Source organism: Petaurus breviceps, unplaced genomic scaffold (assembly GCF_028583685.1).
Source record: "Petaurus breviceps papuanus isolate PSGF00001 unplaced genomic scaffold, PetGlider_PUasm1.0 90692, whole genome shotgun sequence".
NCBI classification, from domain to species: Eukaryota; Metazoa; Chordata; class Mammalia; order Diprotodontia; family Petauridae; genus Petaurus; species Petaurus breviceps.
The window spans coordinates 9311338-9332002 of NW_027187313.1; the positions used below are offsets into that span (position 1 = coordinate 9311338).

General features: G+C 36.8%; 1 protein-coding gene and 1 long non-coding RNA gene across 6 annotated transcripts in view; one reads left to right on the forward strand and one right to left on the reverse strand.

Annotated features, from left to right (window-relative positions):
* The window catches only part of LOC138144230 (uncharacterized), a 17057-nt gene extending 2369 nt beyond the window's left edge, over positions 1-14688 (forward strand). Inside the window, exons 2-3 of the long non-coding RNA XR_011163894.1 lie at positions 10037-10106; positions 12455-14688. This is a non-coding gene — a long non-coding RNA (uncharacterized lncRNA). The remainder of the gene's footprint in view (positions 1-10036; positions 10107-12454) is intronic.
* DNM3 (dynamin 3) overlaps positions 1-20665 on the reverse strand; it is a 708993-nt gene that overhangs the window by 176872 nt on the left and 511456 nt on the right. For 4 of the 5 annotated variants that reach the window (XM_069065578.1, XM_069065580.1, XM_069065579.1 and 1 more), the window contains one exon: positions 19930-20041. The exons of the other annotated variant lie outside the window; for it this stretch is intronic. In XM_069065578.1, the coding sequence (XP_068921679.1) occupies positions 19930-20041 (112 nt within the window). The remainder of the gene's footprint in view (positions 1-19929; positions 20042-20665) is intronic. 5 annotated transcript variants of the gene reach the window in all.

Sequence of the window (20665 nt, forward strand, 5' to 3'; positions counted from 1 at the left end):
TCTATCTATCTATCTATCTATCTATCTATCTATCTATCTATCTATCTGCCTGTCTGTCTACCTATCTTTCTATCTGTCTGTCTGCCTGTCTATCTATCTGTCTATCTATCATCTATCTTGCTGGCTCTAGCTGTCTAGGTTGCTAACTTTTAAAAATAAAGTTTCATTAATATATTTTGCTATTACATTGTCTAAAATTTCTCCTGTCTTCCTCCTTCTTTTCCCTCCCAGAGAACCAAACCTTATAACAGAGCATTTTTTAAAAATAAGTTTACTTAATCTTAATATGAAGGCTTATATCTACTTGTTTTCATTTCCAATGAGTTTTAGTCTAAACTGCTTGCTTTTTACCTTCCACAAACTGCACCAAATCCATTAATCTGGCCTGTTTCACTCTGTTCTACCATTACTTCATTCTGTATTCTCTTTGGTTTCAGATGAAAAAGCTCTGCTAATGGCACAACCATCAGTTTTGCCTAATTTAGCACTGTTCTTAGTTTACACAGGAGCCAAAGGGATGTCTAGGTCACTTAATAATATGTAGTTAGGCAAAGGCCTGGAGTCAGGAAGACCCCTTCCTGAGTTCAAATCTGGCTTCACACTTACTAGCTGTGTGACCACTAGCAAGTCACTTAACCCTGTTTGCCTCAGTTTCCTCATCTGTTAAATGAGCTGGAGAAGGAAATGTCAAACTACCCCAGTATCTTTACCAAGAAAACCCCAAATGGGGTCATGAAGAGTCACACATGACTGAAGACAACTGAACAAAACCAATAGGAAACCCACACAGTACCTGAAAAAAGATAAGTTCTAGTACTGGGATGTCATAAGCAAAATCTGGCCTTATTCCACCAGGACCAGCATCTATCTATCTATCTATCTATCTATCTATCTATCTATCTATCTATCTATCTATCTATCTATCTATCTGTTTCCTTCCTCCCTTCCTTCCTTCCTTCCTTCCTTCCTTCCTTCCTTCCTTCCTTCCTTCCTTCCTTCCTTCCTTTCTTCCTGCAGGGGGAAAGGCAGGGCAATTGGGGTTAAATAACTTGACCAAGGTCACATGGCTAGTAAGTGTTAAGTGTCAGAGACTGGATTTGACCTTAGGTTCTCCTGACTCCAGGGCCGGTGCTCTATTCACTGTGCTACCTAATCGCCCCATTTCTTCTGGTTTCTTGATTAAGTTTTCTAACACTAAAGTTACTCTCTTGCTGTTCCAACTCCAAACTTTTTTCTACCAAGTAAACAGATGGATCTATTGCAAATAAGGATCTTTTCAAATGAAAACAAACAAACAACCCTCTACTTTAGGACTGAATGCAATCATCTCTAGATCTCACTGTAAGAATAAATGGTGGACGATCAGGGACTCCAAACTTGGTCTAGAATTGGATGATGTGTGTGTGTGTGTGTGTGTGTGTGTGTGTGTGTGTGTGTAACCTTAGTTCTGAAGTTCACAACTACAGTTTGACAATATGACAACAAATTTAACTTAATAGAGCATTCTTGGTGTGTGTGTGTGTGTGTGTGTGTGTGTATATATATATATATATATATACATATATATATATATAGTGAAGAGAATGGTGTATATATAGCAGATTGGTGGCAGTGCTGCTGACAGGTACAAAGCTGAAATTTAAGGAAGAAAGATTAGTCTGGGAAGATGAAGAGGCTGGGGAACACAGAATGTCAGCACTTGAGACAAAGAAAGTATTGAAAGCCACAGGCAAGAAAAGGATGTGAGAGTTTAGGACCTTGCAATGTTGTTATCCAACAATATGTTACACAGTGAGAAAAGAATATTTGACTGAGCAAAGCAAATGGATAGGAGTTAACAGAATGCAATAACATTTTGGAATGTCAGTTCCACTTTTACTACATAATTCTTTTACCTCTTTTCTTCTTTTAAATATCCCTTTAATTTTTATTTATCTTTTCTTCATATCTTATATCCTCTATAGAAAGTCTAGGCAGGGGTTCTTAACCTGGAGTCCATGAATCACTTTTTTTTTTTTTGGATAACTGTGTTTCAAGTAACTGGCTTCTTTTGTAATCCTACATATTTTATTTGATGCATTTAAAAAACATTATTCTGATCCAGAGTTCATTAATCACCTTTACCAGATTTCCAAAAAGGTCCATTCCACATGAAACGTAGAGTTTCATATTGTTTCTTTTATCCATCCCATTTTAATATGCTTCTGTTGTTTAAGAATACTTATTTAAATCTTTTTTCCTAGAATTAACTTACAGATTTTCTTAACTGAGTCCTTGGTTAAATTCCTTTATTTCACTTATTCTATCACCTCTGACTCTTTTGTATGATAATTCCATAAGAATTTCTGGTTTCTTGCAAGACAAAAACAACAAAGGCCTAATTTGTGGCACTCCTCAATTACTATTTCTTGTTGCTTACTTGTACTTACCTTTTATTTTTAGTGTTTCTCTCTGTTCTCCAAATACATCTATCAGTTCAATATAAATTCCCTATAACATTGTAATTCTGAATTTTGCCTAGTTCCATTCTCTGGACCTTACTTTTCTCCTTCCCCAAACTTTATCTTCACTTCTCTCATATACTAAAGAATATGGGAAGTAGAGAGGGAGGTAGAATTAATGCTTAATAATCACTTGATCCTATATTGGGAGATGGAACACATGGAGAAGTTATTCAGGAATTGTATTGACCATAATTTTTCATTTGATAAGACAGAGTAATGGCAAGTGATTCATACTGTCCCAGAAGAGGTTAGGTTTTACAATACCAGAACTCAGGAGACTATCAATTTCTTCTGAGGACTTAGACACAGGCACGGCCTGTATAGAAGTGCTGAGGACACGAATGACACTAATGTCCAAGTAACCTGGCTTCCCAAGCTGATGACTAAGAGAAAATTTTACTACAGTAACATTTCCCAAACAAATCTGGGAATATTTTCTGAAATCAGATGCTAAATCTTGTTTGTCCCACCTCCACCATCTCTCTGTGAAAAGACACGGAGGCAGTAGATGAAATTTTTGTGCGTGGAGTTGTCTCCATACACAAGTAGACGAGGTTAGTTAGAATGTAGTTTGTGAAGAGAAACAATGCAAAATACATCTGAAAAGCTAGGTTAGAGTCAGACACTGAAGGAGTGCCACAGAGTGGCTCTCTATTGTCTCCAGGAAGAAACCAAGAAACCAAACCAAACCCACTCATATTTTCCAGGCTACCACCATGTCTAGTCTATAATCCTCTTTCTCCTCACATCTACCTTTTGGAATTTCAAACTCTCTTGAAGGCTTAGCTCAGGTGCTTAGGTCCACACAAGGCTTTTCCTAAATATTCCAATGAATAATTCTCTCCCTAAAATTAAATGTGTCTCTCTGTCTATCAGTCTGGAGTATTGTAACTCTACCTTAATAAATAATGAAGACCTGGACTACTTGATTGAAGCAACCAGTAGAGGCTCGTACTATGTATGAACATAATCTAGACATGTCTATTGAATAAGCCATTGGATGGAATAGAATAATGCTACACAGGAAGCATATTTGGATTGGTTCAGGAGACTTAGTCTTGCCCTACAGGTCTTATATTCAATAGTAAGCCGGTCTGGAGTCTGAACACTCTAGGGATGAATCAGGACAAAGTAGTTCCAGTCAAGACTAGGAGAGAGAATTGCGTAGGTTTAGGGGAAGAAAAAAGAACTTCTATTTCCTCCTTCTCCCCTTAACTGGGGAGTGACTTTGGACGACAGGAAGAATTGGGCTCTTAGTGATATCCAGGTGCTGCTCTCAGAACCTCAGGATCAAATGGCAGTGTCTGCATAGGGGGCCAACGTGAAATTAGATACACCAAGGAACCCAGTGGAAAGCTGCACCAAACCATATGGGGATTTCATGATGGGGGAAAATGATTTCCAGCAAAAGGAGTGCCAGGTACTGACTTTCCTTTCGCCATGTGATCTCTCTAATCTTGAGCCTAGGTTCCCCTGAACTCTGTACACGTGTCAAAGTGTTTTGCACGGGCGTGGGGGTGGGCGTGGGTTTGTGTGCTATGCCCATTTAGGGAAGGGCAGCCCCCCAAAGGTAAGTGTTGACGGCTAAAGGATATCAATGGAAAGTAGAGCAATGGAACTTCGTCAGAAACAGCGTCAGGAGGCGCCTCAACGCCTCAGGACCACCCACGAATCCTGGAGGGAGATGTCTAGAGGGGGACTTTGGAGAGTGAGCCTAGAGCCCATGCTGTATGAGTTGTTGAGAGTTTGAATCTGTATCCATGTTGCATCACTCTAGTTGGACATAAAGTCCTTAAGGGAAGGGTTTGTCTTATTTTGTCCCCAGCATCCAGCACAGTGCCTTGCTTACAGTAGGCAGTTAATAAATGCTCGTGGAATTGAATTAACTTGAAATATACTGGATTGGGGAAAGAGAAATTAGAAGGATAATATATTCCTGAAAATATCAATGAGGAACATTTTGGAACAAAATACAGGAAATTAAACTTATTTTCTCATAAAATTACTAATTCAGTTAGTTTGTTTTACATACACATATATTTCATGAATTTTAGAGGAAAATATTGTTGGGATTAATATATTTTACTGGTATCTCTAGTCATAATGGATGAATATAGTTTGAGAAAGTGTGCACTTTAGTAGGCAGTCTAATATTGTGGGGAAAAAGAATCTTAGTATTGATTCTAGTTCTAGGTTCAAATCCTATTTCTGACACTTACTAGATAAATGATCATGAGTTAGTCATTTAACATTTTGAGCCTATTTCCTCATTTATAAAGTGAGATAATACCACCAATACAGAGCTGTTGTAATGGTCTCATAGGATTATTCACACACACACACACACACACACATATATACATACACACACACACATATATACATACATACACACATATAAACCTTGGAGGTAGTTAAGTAGCTCAGTGGATAGAGTGCTAGGCCTGGAATCAGGAAGATCTGAGTTCAAATCTGGATTCTTACTAGCTCACACACTTACCAGTTGTGTGATCCTGGGCAAGTCACTTAACCTCTGTTTGTCTTAATCCGACTGGAGAAGGAAATGGCAAACTATTCCAGTATCTTTGCCAAGGAAACCCTATGGACAGCATGGTCCACAGGGTCATGAAAAGTTAGATGGGACTGTATGATTAAACAACACATATCACCTTGAAGTATATATAAATGTTGAAAATTGATTCTTATTATTAGAATCCTGTCTACAAGAACTATACAGAAAAACAATCATCTAAATAAACAACTCTGATGGAGAAGGGGCCAGCCTTCCCCACCAAATTGTGAACCAGTTGCTAAACACAGTGTAGGCAAACTAGTGTTGGCACCATACTGGCCTAGCTGAAGCATCAAGGTATCTTGAAGGGGAGATAAGAGGCAGCATATGCCAGGCAAGTTCAACCAGTATGACTACTTTGACCACCATCTTCCCTCAGGCCCTGATGGAGACAGCCCAGGACCATGAACTCAAGAACCTTCAGAACAGTTATGTCTCCCAAACCACTATACCTTTTTCCAGCCAAGTCTCAATAGCCACCATAGAGGGAAGAAATCAGTGTGAAGAAAGGGTCTGCCTTCCTCATCAATGCAAGCAATGATGCATGACCAAGGACCCCTCAAAAGCAGATGAGCACTGAAGCCCTGGGAGTGCTAGCTCCCTCCAAAACTAACTTCCAGTCCACTTTCTTTCCCATACCTCACAGCCATCATTTAGGTAAATGGTTCCTGCCAACCAGATGCCAGACACAGGGCAGGCAGAGAAGCCAGCCTAGATGAAGCAGTAAGGTACCCTGAGGGAGAGACAGGAGACATCATGTGCCAGGCAAGTCAAACCAGCACTCTTGCCTTGACCTCCAACTCCCCTCAGACCCTGATGATACTATCCCAGAACTTTGGAAGTTCTTGGATATGTCATCAGAATTCAGAAAGTTCCTTGGGACTCATTGTTCTTCATCCTTAAGAATATGTAGTACTTCTTCTTGGAAGCCCCTGAGATAGTGTACATTGTTCCTGAATTCTTGTTTTGCCTAGGAGTAGTATTAGAAGTGATTAGTAAATCTAACTGAGAATTTTTTGAGTTTTGGACTTTGCTACTATGCAAATGTGAACTCTAAAGAGATTTCAAAGATATTTGTAACCTAATTCTAACACACCTTTCCTTTCTTTACTTATTAGAAATTACTATTCTCCATGTATGTTATGGTCCAAATTGGCCTTCTTGCTGTCCCTTACACACAATATCCTACCTCTCACCTATGTACCTTTGTACTTGCTGTTCCTCATGCCTGGAAGCCATTCCCTTCTTGCCTCTACCTCTTAGAAATTACCTTTAAAGTTTAGCTCAAAGTCCCCTCCTACAAAAGTCCTTTCCTGATTTCTTTGGCTACCTGAACTGTTCACCAAAATTACTCTGTATTATTATTTTTTGGGGGAATCTATTTTATATAACCTTATCTATGCTCATGTCTCCTCCAATAGAATGTAAGCCCCCTGAAGACAAGACTGATTTATTCTGGTCTTTGTATCCTAGCTCCTAGATCCTTGACTGGTACAGAGAAGTTACCTAATAAATGTTTATTGATTTGTTTGTAAAATGCAATGGGAATTCCTATATTTTATATGGAACTATATTTTAACTATATCTTATCTTTTATATAGTAATTTATGAATACATACATGAAATTGTGATTTCTTGAATGTGTTTGAACTCTCTTTACCTGTACAGATCACTACCTGTCCATGACTTAGTAAATAAAAGTCCTTTGTAGTTGCTTAAGGCCAAAGGAAGTCAAATGGTTTGCCTAGGGTCAAAAAAGCTGTTTCAAGGGCTGAACTTAAATCCTGATCTTCCTGACTCCATACCTTTGTATTTCTATGAATTCCCTACACTTTTGGGAAATTAATACATAATATTCTAGAGATTCAACTTAGCCAGATTTGTGTGGCTAGGGGCAGAGTTCACAGTGAATTGTTACCTTCTTAAAGTCTCCTATCAGCGAACTGTATACTTCCCCTATCTCATCTACCCACCACTTGCTAGTTCTTAAACTTAGAGGTAGAGAATGGGGATAAATAATAGTATTTTAAGTCCTGTGGACTGTGGAGAAAGTAAGAAAGAAAAAGAAAGAGAGAGAAAAAGAAAGAAAGAAAGAAAGAAAGGAAGGAAGGAAGGAAGGAAGGAAGGAAGAAAGGAAGAAAAAGGTAGAAAGGAAGAAAGAAAGGTAGGAAGAAAAAAGAAAGAAAGAAAGAAGTGTAATATTGAGATGATTAAGATAGACAATTCATTTTTACATCCACATGGAAGTAACACTTTTGAGGCTAGTGAGTTTTCATCTTTTCTTTTAACTTTAATGATATCCTTATTGGGTAATGAAACTTTTATGAACAAACTTAGGGAACATATGGTCTCTGCCTGTATTCCAGGCAATTAAATTCCCTAGACCCTCTCCAGGAAAATAGGGTGAGAAGCACATGGACGAATTATGCAAAAGAAATAAACAAAGCTAACTAGATTGCCTGGACAAAAACAATTTGGATTTTTCTGAAAACATAATGCTATTTTATATCTTAGAGAGGCTACAGCTATGCTGTAGGACTGAGTCATCCCTCATCTCTAAAGTTGATACTTACTGACCCACTATTAAGAAGAATGTGATTTCAGGATTTTTTTTTTCCAGTAGTGGTGAATGATTTTAATTAATCTATCTTTACTCTCTTACATAAACCTATTCATACCCAAAGAGGACACATGTAGGAGATGGAGAGTAAAACTGTAGAGTACAGTCTGTGGAAATGTTACATATATTCAACATCTGGTAACATGAATGTAATGCATTTTGATGCTGTTCTGTTTGGCACATGCTATGCCTTTGCAAATCATTGCTATGGATACAAAACTAAAAGACTCTTTGTATTTCCCACCCATTGTTTATCCTAAGTCATACAGATCTCAAAGTTTCTAACTCTAAGTAACACTGTCTTTCCTATTGATAGAATTTGACAAAGTCAACCAGGTTTACAGGCACATGCTAGGAGAGTAATGTGATGCATTTTTTTTTCCTTTAAAGTAGCCTAACTAGGCTTTTTTATTGGTTTTTCTTTTTAAAATATCGAAGTCTTCTGACAAATAAGAACAAAACTTTGATTTGATAAATTTATTTTTACATAACCAGAAGCATGAATGATGGCTCAGAAAGCAGCTTATTTCCTTTCCTCTATTCTGGCATGCCTCTGTCTCATTTCTCATCCATATATGCTCTTTCTCACTACTCTGGGCAGTCACCATTGTGCTGCTGCTGCTGGGAAAAACAACTGTCCTTCAGTTGGAAATGACCAAGGTTTATGAAAATGATTGTAAATTTTTCCTTTAAAGCTATTTGAAAAGGTCACAAGGGAAGCAGTTTAATTTAGTCTGTTTTTCTTCACATATTAACATTTGAAGCATTCCTTTCTCAGCTTAATGTTCTTTCATCTAGTTCTAACATATGTGAAACAACTCATTTCCTCCACCAAAATCAATCTGTAATTTGAGAACATATCTGGTAGGATTCTAGGTAGTATGGCTTTCTCCATCATGTTGAAAAGACATTTATTTAATCTTTTAGTATCTCTACTTAGTTCAAGAATCACCCTTTCCTAGTTAAAAGAGAGAAAACATTTACATTTTTGGAATTTTCTATCTGCTTTACTGGGGGAATACAAACAAAAGGGGGCAAATATAAAGAACTTGTAATGTGAAGGTAATAAATAGCATCATATTGAAAAAAAGGGAGGTAGCCTCATTCAAGAGAAGCAGGACAAAGAAAGTAGAGATTACTTTTTATTTAATATTAGACTAAATTTTTTGAAATGTCACTGTTCATATGGAAATATTAGGGAAGAATTCAACTAATACTGAATCACACTGGTACTCCTTTAAAAAAGTCACCCTGCAGTTGCATATATACACTCACATTCCTAAGACTGACTCAGGCAATCCCAGATGTCTGGTCCTCTTAACAAAACAGTTAAACTGAAATCCCTGATCCAGTGAAAAGCATCCAGGGAGGAGATAGACTCTAATCTTAAGCAATTAAGGATGTCACTATGCCAACAGTAAAACATTTTCAAGGGGGAAAAACAAGTAATGGACCTGGAAAGAATTTTTTTTTCCTAGTAGCTAATCTCTATTCAAAACAATAATTTTGTTTTTTAAAAGCAGAAGAAAAAATTAAAACAATAGTATCCAAAGAAGAAGAAAATGGATCCGGGTTTCTTGTAGCCATTTTACATTCATGACATAAATTTAAACAAACTTCTATCATGAGTTTTTCCATTATACTTTGGAGTATTTTAATTTTAAAAAAGGAAGACTAAGATTTAAATAAATTCTCATTGAGAAAATGTGATGTAGTATGTGAAATGCATAATACCCTGTAAAAAGAGGGAGCATTAGGAAGAGGGAAGAGTACTGTCTGGACAGTTAAAAGATCTGGGTTCTACTCATCATTTAATATCTCGGTCTCAGTTTCCTCACCTACAAAATGAGAAGATCGGATTAGATCTGTTCCAGATAATGATTTATATTTTTCTAAACATAATGTTTTCAACATTGATGGAATATGGATTGATCCATTTCACTTTACTGTAGTACTGGAAGAATATTCACCATTTTGAACTCTCTGCGTCTGATAGCTATGTATCCAGGATTGGTTGGTTTTTTTTTTTGAAAGGGGGTGGGTCTGGGGGAGGAGTAGGTCTATGATTCAGTTGGTATAGGGACCTACCCATGAGAAAGGCAGAGGAGCTTTGCAACTGACAGTCTCAGAGAGCTTCTTGGGGCTTTCTAAGGAGAGAAGTTCAATGACTTGCCTAGGGTTGCTGAGTCAGTTTATGTCAGAGATAGATCTTGAACCCATATCTCCTTAACTTCAAGGCCAACTCTTTATGCAATGTAATTATAGCCTCTCATAGCTAGTTGACATCAAAAATCTTGCAGATTTTAATACTTGGTTTTAAAAAAATTTCTTTATTTTTAGCATTCATCGAAAAAAAAAAATTGAGCTCCAAATCCTTTGTCCTTCCATCCCTCCCCTCCCCAGTGAGAAGGTAAGTAATATGATGTGAATTTTACATGAGAAGTCATGCAGAACATTTTCATATTTGCCATGTTGGAAAAACCAACAACATGATTTTAATACTTTCAGAAATCTGTGATTTCTGACATATCACATCCCCTTCAAGCTCTTCTCATCTGCTTCTGTTCTTATCTATCTAATGTGCTGGAAGTTTTCATCATACTTTTGGTATATTAGAGGTACCAATGTAAAACAAATCACAAATGAAAGTCTCAAATGTGCTTAATTCGCACATCTAGCTTTTTATTAAGTAAGTCTAGGTGTTTAATAAATGCTTAATGTCTCTCCTTTTCTCTCTCTTTCAATTACTAAAGAGAGTGGTTTTTGAGAAAACAAAGTTGAGTCCCCTTTAACAGCTGGCTAATGAAAAGGAACAAGTCATATATACTGTCTTGGTGACATTTTTGGACAGAATTTCCTTCTAGTATGAGTGAGGAAAGCAGAACTGAAATGCCTAAAAATCTAGTTCTTTCCTCTGGAGACTACATGGCTTGTATTCCAATACATTCCACTTATACTGAAATTGTAAGTCAAAAGAAAATGGCATACAGATGTGCTGTCCGTTATGCATATGAGCTCGCTCATGCAAGGGTCTGAGTTCACTATAACTTGCTTATTTTCAGTGTATAAACAAAGCATATTTTCACACAGGCTCACATTCATAAATAACTCATATTTAATTTTTAAAAATTAAAAATGAAGTAGGGATATATTGTAAAATAACATTAGAGAATTTAAAAAGTATTATAGTATAGTGAAAAGAATGTTGGATTTAATTTTTTTAATTAGTTAAAAGACCTGCCTTCAAATCCTGGCTCTGCTGCCTAATAATTTTAAGTCCTTGGGACAACTCACTTAATCTCTCTGAGACTCAGTTTCTTCACCTATAAAAAGAAGGTGATGGACTTAGGATATTTAAGGTCTCTTTGAGCTCAAAATTTATAACACTATACTCTCCAAAGGTCCCCTTCCATAACTTTAAGAAAATACAATAAAGTTTGTTTGCCTGGCATTATGACAACCAGAACTCTCTATTAACCAGCACTCCTGTGGTTTGCCAGTACAGTAATAATTGATGTTCATAACTATGCTGCTCAGGGCACTAACTATAAAAAATCCTGAAGTGATTTCTGGATTATTAATGATTCAATTCCAATCATTTCAGATTTTTACTGTTGTGTTATTTATTATAATTCTTAGAAAATTCATTTGTTCTCTATAATAAAAGTTATTTTTAATATATTTTATTTATCTAAGTACAACATTCCATATCAATGCCTGATAACAAAGTTTACTATAACAGAAAAAGAAATCCTGCCAATGAGTGTGTAGCTCAATGTTTCATTTCTGGAAGCATATCAGCTCTTATCAGTCCTTAGTAAAATAGTGAAACAAGAGAAGTAATTTGGGAAATACTATTCTAGTCTTAAAGGAGTTAATAAGGATAGACTCTGGGTTTGTGATTTCATTTGTTTAGGCACCCTTCAGATGAAGAAACTACCATTACTAATGTAGATTAGCAACATCTCTTCAACTGAGAGTCTTAGAAAGTTGTTTGGGGGGACTGAAATATTAAGTGACTTGCTGAGGGTCACAAAGTCAGTACATGTCAGAAGAATGATTTAAAACCAGGTTTTCCTTGTTCTGAGGCCAATCCTCTAAATATACCATTCTGCCCCTCAAAGAAATTAATGCTCTCCCACAATTTTAACCATTCGTTCCCTAGCCCTAAACATATTCACACTCCATATTAGATTGCTATGGATTAAATTAAAGTATTTAAAATCAGGCTGCTCTGGTAAATTTGTGAACTTTCAGGAAAACAGTCTAATGCTATAAATCAATACAATTTCTGATATAGAACATCCTTCATACTCAAGAAATTAGAGTATTTTTAAAAAATAATTAATTAGCTACTATGGGGACAAACACATATTCCCATCACAATTTCTTAAACAAACACACAAAAAAGAGAATGAACATATTAGTCACCATAATCATCACCTTCTGCCCCAGAAGTTCTAGGCTACCTTCAAACTCATTAGATCCCTTTTATTCAAAAAGCACTGTAATGGACTTCATTCACCCCCTTGTTCCTTAATGAATGCTGATTTTGTTCTTCTGTTGTGATATTACTTTACCCTAGCCATGTTATTACCTGGGTCATAAGAAGTTATGTCAATATTCCATTCATATATTCAAGGTATTTATAAGGTGACACATTTTCAACGTAAACCATTTACTCAGCATAGTGCATTTTCAAACATTCCATTGAATCAAGCTGCAAACGATTCCCCACATTCGTTTTATGTTCGATAGGTAGAGCAGATGAGGAGCAAGTATGATGACCTCCAGCTGGGTCACAACACACAAGCCGGCCCATGTGAAGTGGTCCTCACGCAGCTCAACCCCTAGCGCATTCAGCAGTGACCCTTTACTGGGCAACCTCATATGATGAAGCACCAGACAAGTGTACGTGAAAAAAACAAGAAAAGCCAACATGTTGGATATCTTCCTATTCAACAGTAATGTTACAATTTAAAAGTATAGAATATTTTCATTAAAAATGAAAATTCAGCAAATTGTGAAATTGCCACTTTATCTACTAGAGCAACATGAAAATGGTTTTCAACATTTATATGTGTTGCCTGGTTTCACAAAATCTATCATACACATTTCAATTCTCCCCCTCTATTCCCCACACCCTTCTGCTTCTGTCCAGCTGGAATGCATCAAGGGTGCAGAAGCCAAGTCAAATGTTGACCCCACCCTCCTCCATCCATTTTAAGGCACCTTCAAAGCTAGAGTACTGATCTAGTTCAGTTTAGCCAATAACACCAGCAATCCTGTTATTTAAGACTCTAGTTTGGGGTTTTTATAACTGCCCATTAACATGGGAGCTTTGATATTTGGTCAAAAAACCCAGCTGCAATGAGTTTCATCAGATTGTAGTAACCTTTCCACAGAAGGGTCCTTATTATTAAATCTTCATAATCTTTGCTCTCAGTGTCACTTCATTCCCTCATAATATCAACTTCTCTGAACTTCCTTATAAACCAGGCCTGAAGAACACTAAACATTTCCCTTCCAAAATGTTAGAACAGAAGGGTCATTATAGTACTACAAGTAATTTTTTCACTGATGTTTGAAAACATATCTTTTGAACATTGTGACAGACAACAGTCATTTGAAATTGCACAGAAATTCTAGATCTCCTGACAAAAAAAAATGGTAAGATAAACGTGAAAGAGGGAGAATGAACCGCAACAGGACAAAGAACTTACTTTGTTGTTCCCCTGTGCATGTAGCCGCAAGGAAAAAAAAGAAGGAAATATGTTAAACTCTGATTTGTTTCAAAGTTGTGGAACCTCTTGCTATAGCAAAAGCAAAAATGAGGCACTTAATTTAGTATATTAACAACAAACATGGACACAAGATTCCAGAATACATCGGCAATTCAGAAGGTCAACTAAAATGGACTGAATCATACATTCATAACAGCAGAAAATTATTACAAAATGATTCTCTTTCTATTCAAAATAGTTTGGGGATGGGGACAGAGCCAAAAGGAATCATTTTCCACCCCCATTCCTCATGAGCTGGTAATAAGTGAACTGTTAGCTTGAAAGACAAGCCATTTAACATGCCTATTTGTCCTTTTGTGACAGCCCCTCCTCCAATATGCCAAGGAGTGGAAAGTTTCAACAGCCAATGTGTTTTTAAACAAACATTGCATCCTTGGCTTCTAAGAAGAAGAAGAAGAAAAAATGAAAAAGGGTGCAGAGGGAAGGAGTGGGTGGTAGAGTAAGCAGAACACGTTAGGACAAACATCTGTATTCCTTTATTTTTTTTTTTAATTATAAGTTTTTCCATGGGCTGGTATGGAGAGTGCTGACTGTATAGTGGGGATATAGCCAAAATAAACAGTAGTCCACATTTGAGAAATTGGGGCTGGAAAGGTTGGTCACAAAGATGCAGTCATTTTTTAAAGAAGGATATCTGGATAGAGATACAGAGAGCAGTAGTAGTCAGCTGGTAAATGGATATCCTGTTTCAAACTGAAACTACAAGAGTGTGATTTATATCAACGAATTTAACTCACATATGGTTTAAAAAATAAAAAAAAAACAATGATTCATTACTAGAAGGGCAGCCCAAGTCCTCACAAGGGAAAATCCTATGGGGGAGTGAGAGAAGTGAAGGGCTATGGGCAGGGATGGTTCTGAAAACCCTCTTGCAAGGGTCCCTAAAGGAATTTCTAGTAAAGATGTTGTGGTCAAAGAGTGCTATAACTAAAATATAAGCATGTGGGGGATAGGATGAGAATGGGACAGAATAACAGGTCAGGCTAGATAGCTGGCAGCTAGTTTTAAGCTCATGAAAGACACAGAGGGAAAAACAACATAAAAAGAAACCTTCTGGGTACTCTGGGACTATATGGTGGTGAAGCAATAATCCCCCAAAGAAAGGTTATTTCCTGGAAAAATAATGCTAATTAGAGACCACAGAGACCTTGCCTGATCCAGGGGCTATTACTGCTATCATAAGCTGTACTGAATAAAAAAAAATAGCTAAAGATGCTGATAAATTATTGTAGCGAGGTGCCTAGTTTGTTTTTGGTTTTGTTTTTGTATTGTTCAGCTAAAGTTGGACACTAGGTTGCCATAGACACGACTGTTTGTTAACATTCCTCATTTTCCTGAGGAGTTAATGAAGGGTACAGGAATGAATGAGGGAAACAGGATTCTGTTGCAGAGATCATGCCAACTTTTCAATAAGGCAATAAAAGTCTCCACATTGGGCTTTATCAGAAACAAGAGACTACTTTCGAGAATAATGGGGCCCCAGTTCTCCAAAGAATTGCAATATTACTGAAAATACCTCAAACCGTGGGGGTTTATTGCATTCCACAGCAGTGCAGCTTTTGATCTGCTAAAATAAGTTTCAGGGATTTAACCAAGTGTTTTCGTACATTATGCAATGACTGGCTTTCACACTGTAGGGGCAGATGGTTCACTCTGCAGTGGTCACAATGATGTCATAAAGAGGATTCACTGTTCTTTAAATACATAAAATGCGCAAATACAGTACTTTGCTTTTTCCCCCTTGGCTTTTAGTTCAATAATTACTCAATTGTCTGGTGTGAGAGACTTATAAAAATCTTGAAGTGACAAAACAGAAGTACTTTAAAATTTCCCTTTTTTGTAATGTCAATAGGTCAAGTTTAGATCTCTGACATGACTTCATTTTTTAAAAAATGCCATTAAGACAGAGCTGAATTGGCCAGTTGGGGATAAGATGTTCTAAATTCTATTTGAAGCAGTGCTAGCTGAACTGAAAAGAAAAGTGTTTACATGCTGGTGAGTTTACATAGAAAGCATGCTCTGTTAGTCTTGTCATATGAATATAGTATCTACTAAGCACACAGAGACATTCAATCAGCACTGTATTAATATCAATTAACATTTATGGATTGTCCATTTCTCTCCTCTCCCTGCTCCTTAATTTTAATGGAATGCTCCTATAGCACTATTTGTTTTTGTATGGAAGAATGTTATGATTTGTAAAGCACTTAGCACATTCCTAGCATCTAGTAGGGGCTTAATAAATGTCTGTTCCCTTCTTCACTCTCTTCCTGAAATATAAAAGCAGCTTTCCAGTTTGTCATTTCAGGAGGTATGCATTATAACAAACTGGTTCTTTAGAACAATACAATAGCCAGGGCGATTTAATTCTCTGAACCAACCAAAAATGGGGACAAATGATTTTAGGATATTCCTTTGTTTACATTAAAAGTACACTTACTTTTCTTAGAGAAAGAATGTATAGTTGCCATAGCGTAGAGAGAAGCTTTACTATTTTACTACCTCCCGAATGCTACAGACTTTTAAATAAATCAATTAAAATCAATAGCAGTTTTACATCTTTAGCAGGTATTGTAATGTGGTACAGAATCACCTAACATCAAATAGAAACTTTTTATCGATAGTATTTCTGACATATTATTTGTTTTGTATAACCATATAACCTACAGTTATAAATATGATCAGAGTCCATATCTGAAGGATTAGGACCATGGAGGCATAGAATAGATAGCTGAAAAGAGAAAATAATAACTAAAAACTTCAAAATTTTGAGTATCTGAGATTTCATCAATGTGACGAGTCCATCTGCTGAAGTAGAACGCCTCTCCTCTAGAACCTAGTCACTGGTCTTCAAGAATCATTTCAGCCAGCTATCATTTGTTAAATACCTTCTGTTTTCCAGGCACTGTACTAGGTGTCAGAAATCAAAAGAAAGGCAAAACCAACTTTTACAGAAGCTACGCTCGAAGAGCTCACACTGTCCGGAGGGAGGACACCAAGCAAACAGCTATGTACAAACCAGATACAGGCAAGATCAGCTGGGGCAGTCTCAGAGGGAAGGGTGGGACGGGCTTCTTGTTGAAAGTGAAACTTTGACTTGAAAGAAGCTAGGGAAACTAGAGGGTGGAGATGAGAAAGCCAAGTGTTTTAGGCATGGAAGAGAATCTGTTAAAACTCTCAGATTTGGGAGATGGAATGTTACATGCAAGGAAGAGCAAGTTCCTTGGAAGGGGAAAAGAACTTGAGGCAAGGAGCCTGACTAGCAGGTTGTTACAATCATCTAGGCATGAGGTGATGACGGCCTGATCCAGGATGGTTGCAGTGTCATAAGAGAAGGGGGTCATACAGAAGAGAGGATACTTGACAACTGATTGGATATGGGAGAAACGAGAGAGAGTAAGAACTCAAAGACGGTACCTAGGCTGCAGGCCCAGTGACTGGGAAAATGGCAGTTATAGGAAACTTAGGAAGAGGGAAAGATATGGAGGATGAGAGAACGGGTTTGGTTTTGTATATGTTGAATTTAAGATGTTGGTGGAGCATCCAGCAAAAGATGTTTAATAAGCACTTGGAGATGGCAGACTGGAATCCAAGAGAGCTGTTCAGGCTGGGTAAGTAGGTCTAAGAGATATCTGCATAGAATTGATCATTGAACCATGGGAGCTGATGAGATTACTAAGTGAAAGAAGAGAAGAGACGAAAACAGAGTCCAGGACAGAACCTTGGGTCACACCCACACTTAGAGGTCATGGCATGGATGAAGATCCAATAGAAGAGACAGAGAAAAAATGATCACACAGATAAGAGAACCAGGAGAGAGAAGTGTTCCAAAACTCCAGAGAGAAGAGAGCATCAAAGAAAAAAAGAAGTGTTCCAAAACTCCAGAGAGAAGAGGTGATATTAGCATCAAAAGCTGCAGAAAATTCAAGAAGGATGAGACTGAGAAAAGACCATTAGGTTTTTAAAAATGAACAGATCATTAGTAACTTTTGAGAGCAGTTTCAATTGAATGATGAGTTTCTGTGAAAATAATAACAACACATTTACATAGCTTTTTTCTCACCACAACCTCTTGATGTTGGTAGTGAAAGCATCATTGTTTCTATTTTTCAGATGTGAAAATAGAGACTTGGGTGAAAGGACTTGGCTGTGGTCATACAGCTAGTAACTGTAAGCACGGGATATAAGCTCAGGTCTCTGGACTCCAGGCCCAGACCTCTTTCTACCACACCACCTACCAAGTGGTAAAGGAGAGCAAAGAAGAGAGATAAATCATTTTGTGATAGAATCTCAGGCCTATTAATTTCACCTATTTCTGAAATTTCATCCATTCATACTTAAGGTTGGCAAAGCTTCCGAACCTTCTTTGTTAGTTTTGATGTCTTCTCTAGGATTTCCTCTAATTTCTTTGGCAATCTTTACCCAATGTATTGTGCAAAGTTTCATCACTTATTAAAAATACCAGTGAATCTAGTGAAAGACTTTCTAGGAAAGGAAAACTATTGAACTTGGGAATTCACACTTCATATGTAGATAACGAATATTTGTGTATCATTTCAAAAACATCTTTGTAATCCAACAGGACTATGTCAGAAAGTTCTCTTTGCTTTTCTTCCATAGATACTTAGCAAAGAATAAAGTTATATACTGTGTGCTTATGTATATGCATCTCTCTGTTATGGGAAAAGACACTGCCTCTGTGAATATATAAAATTCTTTTTAATTTATTCATTTGGAACTAAAATGATTACAATATAGACTTTCATTATATGTCAATATCCCTGATAAAAATGATGATTATCAAAAAGATTTCTCTTTGAATGTATATTTCTACCTAGCAGTGCAAACCTTTTTTTTTTTTTTTAACAAGGACTATGTTTTAAATTATTGGTCACTATTCTATTAAGGAGTTATAAAAAGAATGTTTTACTTCATCCCAGATTCAAACTCAGTTTTCTTACTAGGTGGGAAACTCCTACTGTTCAATAATATTAAGTGGCTGCTAAGAAAATGATTTTATCACTCTGAGAAGTCAATTGGAAGGGTACAAAGAAAATCAGAGGCACTGAAAACAATCCAGTTCTTGCAAATCCTATTCTTATGATGTGTTCCATCCAGTGTTGTACATTTGAACTTCAAATAAGCAAATTTGAGTCTAGTTAGTATGTGCAAAGTACTGTGTTAAGCACTTATAATGCTAAATGCTCCCTGCCCTCAAGAGCTTTATACTTCTACTAGAGGCAGGGTACAGGAAATAAAACATGAATATGATTAGTAGATCATAAATCTTTAATCAATACTTGTTGGTAGGCTGCTAAGTAAAGAGTGATGAGGACATAGATAATGCAAAATTCTCTAAGAATATTTAAAGAGGAAGATAGCATTTTCACTTGAGAGGATCAGGGAAAGATGATGAAAGTGGCATCTGAGATGAGTCTTGAAGAAAGAGAAAGATTCTGAAAGGTGGAGATGACAGCAAAAAATATTCTAGGGATACAGAGATAGCCTGGAGCAAATGAATGGAGAAGGGAGATAGTATAAGTTAGAGAAACAGATAATAGTCTAGTTTGCTGGGTAAGTAGAATGAATGAAAACAATTAATGTGAAATAGGAAGGTCAGGATAAGAATGTAAACAGCTTGAAATGCCAAGGTGAGTTATTCACATTTTATCTCAACGGGAAACAACTGGAGATTTGTTTGTGTGTTTTTTTTTTTTTAATAGGGAATGCCTGAGGAAGATAGAGCCTGGAGGTAAGGTAATCATTTAGGTGGCTATTATAATAGTCCAGGAAAGAGATGATGGTCTTAACTAGGATTGTGGCAGTGTGAGTGGAAACAAGCAGAGAGATGTGAGAGATAATGAAGAGGTAGAATGAAGAGAATCTGTCAAAGTTATTAGATGAGGAGGATGAGGGAGAGGGCAATCAAAGATGATGCTGAGGATTTAAACCTGTGTGGGTGAGAGCATATTAGTTGAAACAATAGAAATAGGAACTTCAGTCCAAGCTTTTGTATGGGTATACATCTATATAGTCAAGGCAGACACCAAATTATTTATTATATTAAATGATATATAAATTCAATTATGTTATTGATGCTTTCTAGGGCTTTAGCCCTACTTGCATCTATGCCATAGACATAATAATGCAGGCATGTATAAGTATGTACTGTTTACAAGGTAAAAGGGTTTCTTTGAAATTCAAAAAAAGTTTTCTCTTGGTAGGACACTATGGTAAAGTGAATTTATTTGGTAAGTTTGAAGATTAAATTCCAAACCAAACAATCCAATAGTGAAGAAGATCTATGTTAAGTTTAAGTAGGATAAATTCTTTTCTGGTCAATAAAGATATTGAGAAAGATGTATCCCATCAGCTAAATGGAGTATTTTCTTTAATAGAGTAAACAAAAATAAGACATATTCAACTTACTAAAGATTTGTCAGGATAGACACCAGCTCGGAGCAGAGATGCCTTCCAGCTATCTACATCTTCTTGGGAGTCACATGCCAACTCAAGAAAGCGATAGTCCTTGTATACATTCCTGGAGGAAAGGGGGGAAAAGGTATTGTTGAACCAAATTCCTTAAGTAATCAAAATATTTTTTTTTGGAATTTTAAAAATTCCACTTCTTACTCAGAGGACCACCACATTTATCTCATCATCTCTTACCTTTACCCTCACAATGGCCTCAAGTTTTTCCCCATTCTAACAAAGCTCCCCCTGAGCAGCTAAAACGACTTTTCTAATGCAGGAGTGGTTATGTTATCAATCTGCTTAATAAGATTCAATGACTCCTCAATCCCTTTAGGATCTAATACAGAATCCTCTATTTGACTTTTAAAGCCCTTCACAACCTACCTTTTAACTTGGTTATGAATCACTTCCCTTCTGGCCTTCTTGCCGAATAAAGAACACTCTATCTTTCATCTTCTGCTTAACCCTATATTTGGTTTGCACTTTGTCCTCACCTCTGTGTCATTGAATTCCCCCTTTCTCTCCAAATTTCAGTTCAAACACCATCTTCAATGGGAGGCCTTTTCTGATACACCCAGCCATTAATTTCTCCCATATCCCATTACTTTGTGTTTATTTTGCATATACATATATACTTCTTGGAGTCAGAAAGACCTGAGTTCAAGTCTGGTCTTAGACACTAGCTGTATGA